Genomic DNA, 9,925 nt, shown 5'->3' with positions numbered 1-9,925 from the left:
GGTACCTGATAACCTGGAAATTCTTTCTCGATTATCTGGTTTAATGATTTATTATTTGAGGCCCATGATTGTAGTGGCATATTGGCTCCTAATAACTCACGGTTAGCCTCATGGTAGATTTCTACCAAATTGGATTGATCATTTGTAGTTCCCTGGAAATTGTTGACATACAAGTTGTCACTAATTTCTGCCTTATAAGGGCTATTTGACTTCCTCAAATGTGTATCTAATGTTGCTTGCAATAGAAACGGGGAAGATGTCGCTCCGAATAATACTGAGGCAAAACGGTATGTGATGATATCACTGTTAGGATCCAGTGGGTCCTTAATCCAGAGAAACTTGGTGTAATTACGATCCTCTTCCTGTAAACCTACTCTAAGGAAAGCTTTACTGTTATCAGCAGTATAAGCAAAAATACCAGTGCGGAATCGTAATAGCACATCATGTAGCCTTTGGGTTAGGCTAGGTCCCATTTGGAGACATTCATTGAAAAACACACTGCTTGGCTTCACTTTAGCACTACAGTTGAAGACAATACGTATTGGTGTTGTCAATGAATCTTTCACCACAGCGTGATGGGGTAAATAGTGACCTATTTTCCGGTCATCATTATCAACAACCTCGATAAATTTACTGTTGAGTTGTTGTTGGATTAGTTGATGATACATGTTCAGTTTGTCTGGCTGCTTCTTCAGTCGTGTTAATTGAGACTGCAATTGTGAGGCTGCCATAAAATAATTAACTGGAAGTTGTGGATGATTCAACTTCCATGGTAGTCTCACCCAGTATTGTTTATCTTTATAGACAACTGTATCCAGATATTGCTGGTAAGTCCACATATCATCAGGGCTTGGTTGTTCAGGGATAATACCTAGTGTCTAAATCCCACAGACGATGTACAGGTGGATCAGACTCAATATCTTCAGATATTTCTCTGAAATGTAGGGGTGACTGTTCCAAGCCTAGTCACGCCACTATTATATTGTTAGACTGTTGGTTGGTTGACGCTGGATTTTGTTGGAAAAGCACCGATCCAGTAAGCAATTTGCCTCCAGCAGATGATAACAAATTCATCCCGTGTTGTTTGGTGCATCCCGTTATAAATTTATAATAATGGTCAGCGCCTATAAGTATTCCAACATCAGTGAGGCAGTCAGAATTTGTTTTATAATCTGCTAGCCTCATGCGGTTTCGTATTTCGCAGTGCGAGCTAATCCTGTGACCTGCAGGTCTGTAGGAAGTTTATCTAATACTACCGCTTGTATTTGACTAGTGGAAGATCCAAGTCTCACTAATACCTTAACTACTTGGTATTCACGAGGTCCACTATTAGTCAAGAAACCAGAAATATTTAATCTCACACTTTTGGCAGGTATTAATTTTAACTGCTCGACTAATTGTTGTGTAATGAAGGTTTTCTGTAATCCTTGATCAAAAAGACCTCTAGTGTTAACTCTAGATTTCCTGTTTATTAGTCTAAGTTGAGCTGTAGGCAGAGTGGTATTATTGCCTGACTCAGTAGCAAGTACATTTATTTCTTGATGTACCTTGCAATATTGTACTGTGGTAGAATTCGTGGAATTCTCTCCAGTTGTCATGGATTGGGTAGAGGTTTTTCTACATAAGGCATAGTGATGTACACCTTGGTTGCATCTACTGCATGAACGTAGTTGCACTACACATTTTTGGGGATCATGAGAGCCCATGCACTTGGTGCACCTGTGTATTTCTTGTAACCGTTTAATCCTGGTATTAAAGTTAGGATAAACTGAACATTGGTAGGTGGCATGCCCTTGACTACAAAACAGACATTTTCTCTCTCTGGTTGACTTTGTCTCTTTAGCAGACAAGTCATTGGTTACATCAGAAGGAGATACTGAATAACTACCTACATTACCACTCCTCTTTCCAGTAGACGGAGCAGTCCTAGTTTTATATTTATTAGACTTATTAAACCAAACCGTCGGTTTGGGTTTGACTGAAGTGTCTTATCTTTAATCTTAAAGATAATGGCATGGTTTAATCTTATCATGGGTCTTCAACCTGTTAACCGTTATCCTCAGTCCCTCGAATATTTGGTCAGGAGTGAGAAACTCGGTTGTATAGTGTGAGCTATATTCTCTGCTAAGATATTTCGAGGTAATTTCCTCTGCAAAAGTAACTTGATTGACCATTCTGAGGCTGGTATATCAACTTTAGTACCTAAGGCTTTCACTAGAGACTCTACTTCTAGCCTGAAGCTTTGAAGTGAATCTGGTCTGTTACTTGGTGCATTCAGATCTAGCAACTGGTAATAAAGGTTAGCTATACTCAACTCCTTGTTGCAATAGTTCAATTTCAGTAGCTTTATAGCTTCCTCATAATTACTCTCAGTGAGAGCTAGGTTACTTATGACCTTTTTAGCCTCTCCTTTGAGAAGACTAAGCAGGTATGAGAATTTAGAAATATTGTCAAGAAAAGATTTCTTATGTATATGAACTTCAAATGAAGTCCAAAAGTTGTCCCAATTTTCTGTATCCAGCCCTGTAAATGTAGGTAAGTCTAAAGTAGGTAAACGAACCTCAGGTAATTGGTTACTGGGTTGAGACATAGCATTATTTGTATTAGATTTAGATTGTGTTACCTGATTGGATAGCATGTAACGTCTATCTTGAGTCTCATCTTCATATCTGCTGTAAATATATCGAAATATCTGCTGTAATTCGATCCAATTCATCAGGATCAGTTTCTATGGTATTCAGTAGAGCAATATAAGACTGACTTGTAGATTTAACTTGATCAATTTTCAGATCAGCCACTCTCATTGATGTTTCTAATTGATAAGAATCAATGGGAGTTGCTTTAGATAAGTCCTCAGACTTGTTAATTAGTCTGGTTAAATGACCTTTCAGGCCAATATAGGTTCTCCTTAATTGTTCAGGAGTAGCCATGATGGGCTTAAGTCCAAACTTCATGGGATTTGAATAAGTATTACTAATGAAGCTTGGGTACTTGTTCATTGGTTGACAAGTAATATTAAATATAGCCTAATTTAAGGTGGCTAAATCATACTCTACCTCACTCAAGGTTAAATGTACCTACCTAACAACAAGTAGCTAGTTATTTTGAGCACTGCTTGAACTTCACCATTAACTTTCGTCTGGTTAGCTCTTCTATATCACCATTAGATGTAATGGTGATCATTCAGCAATACTCAAAATAGATACACACAAAATAATGAGTACAAGATGAAATAATATGGATATACTCTAATCAGAGTTATCTCAAAGTTTAATCCCACCCTTGATTGAGTCAGCACAAAGGGTATAATACATATACTACTTAACTAGCTCAAGTCTAGTTGTGATAATTTCTACCTAAGAAACTACAAATTTATTTAGTCTGTGTTTGTGCCAAATTCAGCACAATCACAGCCTAAATTTCTACTTAATAATATTGGTAAAGATTATTGTGGTGCAGTAATGTGAATATAGTTGTGCTGTATTTTTGTTTTTTTTTGGATTTTATAGTTTATAAGTGTGTACTTGCACACACAAGTGAACAAATATGTACAGTTAAATTTGGCTTGTTAGCCACAGCCGTTTGTGATAATTGATTGTGTTGATCAGTTTGTCAAATACGTGTGACCTAGATTCACCTGACAGGTGTACACCATCTCTTGCCAGGTTTTGTCTATATGGTCTGGCTGTAAATTGGAAATAAGTGGCATCCAATCTCACTCGTTTTTTCAGCCTGAAGTTTATGTATTTGGCAGCTCTCTGGTAGTATTCTGGGGTTACTCCCCAACGATTATCTTGACTTGGTTGGCGAGGTTCCACTAATGTGAATACTACCGAATTGCTGATGAGCTTAAATGAAGAAATTATGGCTTTAAGGTGATTGATCACCTCAGCTGGATGACGAGTAGGATGGATGTCATTACCACCTAAGTAAAGAATGGTTAGATGGTGAGGCCACTCTAACGCAGGTGATAGTGTGGAATTGTTATAAAAGTTATGAGCTGTTGCTCCTGGTGACCTAAAGATTCTTACTTCAGTATGAGGTATAGGTCTAAGTGTTGTGGGTAATTAACTGTGTCCCACGAGTGCTACCTTATACATGAGGTGTAAGTAGCAATGACTTGGTGTGACTTAGGCTAACCTATGTGTTACGCTGTTGGTAGACACAATTAATTAAAATGGTTAGTCTAGACTACTTCACACGGTGATTAGTTATTACTAATTAGTATGTATATTTATATTTTATGTTTATCCGGTTCGATAAGGACCATAATGTGGGACATTTGGGGCTTGACTCTATTTATTAAAGTAATGAAATCAATTACGAAGGACCACCCGCTTTTATAGAAAAGAGGGAAACTAATAAAAAGTGATCATTAGAAATTCCAGGACGAACCAGTGTCTATGGCTAAATATTAGGAAGTATAATCACTTAAATAATTAATGGGCTGTATAGATAATTAACTTGAATCAAAGCCTCAAACACCTACATTGGGGGGGTTATTGCTAGAACTTCATATACGTCTAGGAACTAGTGTGGTTCGTGCACCAGTCCAATGTGTAATAACTAATCTTATGACCAAATTAAAGAAATCTATAGAAGATTGTCACCAGTAATTATAAGGATCATTAACATCAGAAATTAATAATTCTAATAAACACGTATTATCTCCAGTGTACACAGCATCCAATTAAATGATAGGATAAAAGTAATGAAATTTGAATAAAGAAATGAATACGAAAAGTCTTAGCTTTAAGACGATTTCAATGACTTCATTTACGAATCATCCTCGGGATCTCCGGAATTCCTCGTAGAACACTGGGAGATGAATAACACAGGTAAGGTAACAGCTCGTGGATTCCTCACACGCGAGCTGTAATTTAAGGGATATTACGTAGCATTGAACTAGGCTACTGAAATATCTATATTCATGGAAATAGAAAATATATTAATTATAATGCTAACGTGGGTTTTGTTTAGGTTGCTCGATGTAACGACAAGCTACCCCGACATATACAATCTCTAATGATGCATCAAAAGGAAATTATATATACTTAGCTAAGGGTACAGATTATGTTGAGGCTTGCCGAAACCGCGTCCCAAGCTTCACTCTCACAATGGCTGACACGTGGTTGATAGCTTGGCTTGAATGTCGACGCGTTTTAGTTGGCCGATCACGACAGATCACGTAGAATAATATTAACTAGTTCTGTGATGAGTATCAGGGTAATTCTTGCTGACAACTTCACCGTAACGTGTCCCAGACTCTGACACTAAGACCTTGTTGCTCAATTCCGCAACGCGAGACTTCACGCCGCACTCTGGCGTCTTGTCCTCTCCACACCACAATGGCGTCTCCCTTTCAACCCGCTAGCGTCCCGCATTCGCCACAGAAATTATTTATCACGAATAATATTATTTATCGTAATTGTGGCTGAAATGCTTTAATAAAGACTGGGTTGTAATTCTATGGAGTTAAATATTATTACTTTCTCGTCTTATGGTAGTAAACAAGAAATGGATAAGATTTTAGTTTTCTCCATGGCATTTACGCGTGACGGTAAATTCATTACTTGATAATAATTGTAACTGAAAACTCTCGATTTGGAATTATTTGTGAGTTATGTTATCCATAAATAACTATCACACGGAATACTGATGATTTTAGAGAATCTTCTTCTTCTTCTTGTTGATAGTAGGAGCAGTTTGCATGAAGGGTTTGTCCTCCCGATGACTGCACCAGTACTGATGTTGTTGGACGCGTTTATGTTCAAGATGATCGGAGCTACCAAGGTGCTTGTTGCGTTGTGCTGTAGATAGAGGAACGGTGATTAAAACAGAGGTGTGTGTTAGAGGGAGACTTGCCGCACCGTAGGGCGGTGTGTTGTGTTTATGGCGTCAGCTGATCCTTGGTGTTGCGACGAGGTAGTTGTTTTCTGTGTTTAGCTGTTGGTGGCGCCAGGTATAAATGTGGCGCGGGTCAGATGTGACCCAATTTGTTGGTCGATTGGAGATATTTAGCCAGTGCTTTGACTATTTGGTATTTTTCTTGTGACGAGTGGTCACCGCCTCCTAATATATGCTCGATGGTGAAGGGTATTTTAAGTGCGATAAAGACTTGTTTGAAATTTACTCTGGCACTATAATGTCGGAAGCAGTGCAGGAGATAGTGTTCGACTGTTTCAGGCAGCTGACAGTGAGTACAGAGTTCGTTGATGTCTGTTCTGTACGTAGAGCTGTGTGCTGCTAGTTTGGTGTGTCCCAGCCTTAATCTGGTCATCGTTACATCAATTTCTCTGCTTTTATATCGGACATGTTTCCAAGTTTCCCATTTCTTTTTAATGGACCCATAGTGCAAAGGTGAGCATAACGTTTTCCAGTTTGTTGCAAAATCCTGGGAGATGGTATCTTTGAAGGCTCCTTTACGTGCAACATGGGGAATTGGATGACGGGTGAGGTGAAGCGTGTCGTGCATCGCTTTGGCTAGTTGGTCTACAAGTTCATTATGGAGAATACCACAATGTGCTGGGACCCATTGGATAGAGGTGTCATAACCGTTCAATTGATGTTTGTGAAGAAGTTGAAGGCATGGGTAGACAATCTCCTTGCATGTTTTCGAAGAGTACGAAATTGCTTGAATCGCGCTCTTGGAGTCACTACAGATTGTATATATCCCAACTGGTAATGTTGTGATGATTTGGAGAGCGTGATACAAGGCATATAATTCCGCTGTGAAAATAGATAGTTGGTTTGGTAACCGCCATCCCTGCTTGAGATGGTATTCCGGTATCCATACAGCGCAAGTGACCGAGGGTACGTTGTTCATGAAGATGCGAGACCCATCTGTGTAAATCTCTGTGGTATTTGGAATCACATTCAATTCTCTAACACACTGGATATAAATATGTTTAATTAGGTAGAATTTGACGCAATACTGGCGCTTGGTTTCGTAAGAATTCCAGTATTCTTATACATATATAATAATTAGTTCATGTGAACTCTACTGTTAGTAAATTTTAGTAACTACAGTAATTAGTATATTTTAATACTAGTTTATAATAATACAATAGTATTGAATTAGTGTTGGAAATTTCCAACAACTACCCTTGACATGGTTTTCACTTCCCTTGGTGTGGTGCTCACTACCCTTGGCGTAATGTTCACTACTCTTGGCATGGTGTTCACTTCCCTTGGTGTGGTGTTCACTACCCATGACGTGGTATTCACTACTCTTAGAGTGGGGTTCACTACCCATGACGTGGTGTTCACTACTCTCTGCATGGTGTTCACTACCCATGACGTGGTGTTCACTACTCTTTGCGTGGTGTTCACTACCCTTTGCATGGTGTTCACTACCCTTGGTGTGGTGTTTACTAACCTTGGCGTGGTGTTCACTACCCTAAGCATGTTTTTCACTAACCTTGACGTGGTGTTCACTACCCTTGCCGTGGTGTTCACTACCCTTTGTGTGGTGTTCACTACCCTTGGTGTGGTGTTCACTATCCTTGACGTGGTGTTCACAACCCTTGGTGTGGTGTTCATTACCCTTGGCGTAGTGTTCACTACCCTTTGCATGGTGGTCACTACCCTTGACCTGGTGTTCACTACCCTTGGTGTTATGTTCAGTACCCTTCGCGTGGTGTTCACTACCCTTAGCGTGGTGTTCACTACCCATGGCGTTTTGTTCACTACCCTTGGCATGTTGTTCACTACCCTTGGCGTGGGGTTCATTACCCTTAGCGTGGTGTTCACTACCCTTGGCATGGTGTTCACTTCCCTTTGCATGGTGTTCACTACCCTTCGCTTGGTATTTACTAACCTTGGCGTGGTGTTCACTACCCTTGGCACGGTGTTCACTACCCTTCATTTGGTGTTCACTACTTTTGGCGTGGTGTTCACTACTTTTGGCGTGGTGTTCACTACCCACGACGAGGTGTTCACTATCCTTGGCGTGGTGTTAACTATCCTTAGCGTGGTGTTCACTACCTTTGGTGTGGTGTTCACTATCCTTCGCGTGGTGTTCATTATCCTTGGTGTGGAGTTCACTATCCTTAGCGTGATGTTCACTATCCTTGGCGTGGTGTTCACTATCCTTGGCGTGGTGTTCACTGAACTAGGCGTGGTGTTCACTATCCTTGGCGTGGTGTTCACTATCCTTCGCGTGGTGTTTATTATCATTGGCGTGGTGTTCACTATCCTTTGCGTGGTGTTCACTATCCTTAGCGTGGTGTTCACTATCCTTAGCGTGGTGTTCATTACCCTTGGTGTGGTGTTCACAATCCTTAGCGTAGTGTTTATTATCCTTGGCGTGGTGTTCACTATCGTTGGCGTGGTGTTCACTACCATTGGTGTGGTGTTCACTATCCTTGGCGTAGTGTTCACTATCCTTGTGTGGTGTTCACTCTCCTTGGCGTGGTGTTCACTATCCTTGGCGTGGTGTTCACTATCCTTGGCGTTGTGTTCACTAATCTTGGCGTGGTGTTCACTGAACTTGGCGTGGTGTTCACTATCCTTGGAGTGGTGTTCACTATCCTTAGCGTGGTGTTCACTATCCTTAGCGTGGAGTTCACTATCCTTGGAGTTGTGTTTACTATCCAAGGCGTGGTGTTCACTATCCTTGGCGTAGTGTTCACTCTCCTTAGCGTGGTGTTCACTATCCTTAGCGTGGTGTTCACAACCCTTACTGTGGTATTCACTACCCTTGGCGTGGTGTTCACTACCCTTAGCGTGATGTTCACTGAACTTGTCGTGGTGTTCACTACCCATGGCATGGTGTTCACTACCCATGGCGTGGTGTTGACTACCCTTGGCATGTTCTTCACTACCCTTGACGTGGTGTTCACTACCCATGGCATGGTGTTCACTACTCTTGGCGTGGTGATCACTACCCTTCGTTTTCTTGCATTTTGTTTTGTACTAAAAATAATCGAATTTAGCAATATTTTGACATTTATCATCCCCTTTTCCTCTAAGTGATTTTCACAAAATATCATTGAATTAGGCAATATTTTGCCAATTTTCCACGTTTTTGTGAATTTTCAGTTTATTGTTAATAATTCATTATATATACGATAAAAATGATGCAAACACATAACTGATTAGAAAATAACCTTAAACACTTCATTTTCAATCAACTATTTGTTTCTCGTTTAAATACTGAGTAAGATGATGAAAAGGGGAGAAGTTTTGTTTTTATTGCATATATCGACGTTTCAGCCGGATTAGAGCGGTTTTACGTGTTCATCTTCCATTCGTAATATAAACGGAAAATCAGGAACATTTTAGTTAATTCTAATGAAAACACATTGATTTTTATCATTTGTATTGGAAACAACATCTTTATATGTCTTTTCTAGGATCTAAATAATACGAAACCTCGCTCTATGATTTGAAGTTAAAATTCTCAAATTTGGTAATATAGCGATTTTTTTCACGTTTTTCATGTATTGTGATTGTACGTAAATATATTCGCTTATACCAATATTTCGATAATTCTTCAAGTTTTTTAACGATATGTGATTTGGATTTCAAATCTCAGAATTTCGCAAATTTTGCATTTAAAGCAAGTTTTCTTGCATTTTGTTTTGTACTAAAAATCATCGAATTTAGCAATATTTTGACGTTTAATATCCCCTTTTCCTTTAAGTGATTTTAGCAAAATATCATCGAATTAGGCCGAATATTTGGCCGTTTTTCCACGTTTTTGTGAATTTTCAGTTTATTGGTATTAATTCATTAAATATACAATAAAAATTATGCAAACATAATTGATTAGAAATTAACCTTAAATACTTAATTTTCAATCAACTATTTGTTTCTCGTTAAAAAACTGAGTAAGATATTGAAAAAGCGAGAAGTTATGTTTTTATTGCATATATCGACGTTTCAGCCGTATTAGAGCGGTTTTACGTGTACGTCTTCAATC

General features: G+C 39.2%; 1 protein-coding gene across 1 annotated transcript in view; it reads right to left on the bottom strand.

Annotated features, from left to right (window-relative positions):
* Window positions 1-2,663: 2,663 nt before the first annotated feature.
* Window positions 2,664-9,925, bottom strand: part of LOC138364495 (piggyBac transposable element-derived protein 4-like) — a 197,564-nt gene continuing 190,302 nt past the window's right edge. The window contains exon 3 of the mRNA XM_069324139.1: window positions 2,664-2,839. Coding sequence (XP_069180240.1) covers window positions 2,664-2,839 — 176 coding nt within the window. The remainder of the gene's footprint in view (window positions 2,840-9,925) is intronic.

This window comes from Procambarus clarkii, chromosome 13 (genome assembly GCF_040958095.1).
Source record: "Procambarus clarkii isolate CNS0578487 chromosome 13, FALCON_Pclarkii_2.0, whole genome shotgun sequence".
In the NCBI taxonomy this organism is placed as follows: Eukaryota; Metazoa; Arthropoda; class Malacostraca; order Decapoda; family Cambaridae; genus Procambarus; species Procambarus clarkii.
Note: the sequence above shows the minus strand (reverse complement) of the source record. Positions and strands in the feature narration are given on the sequence as shown.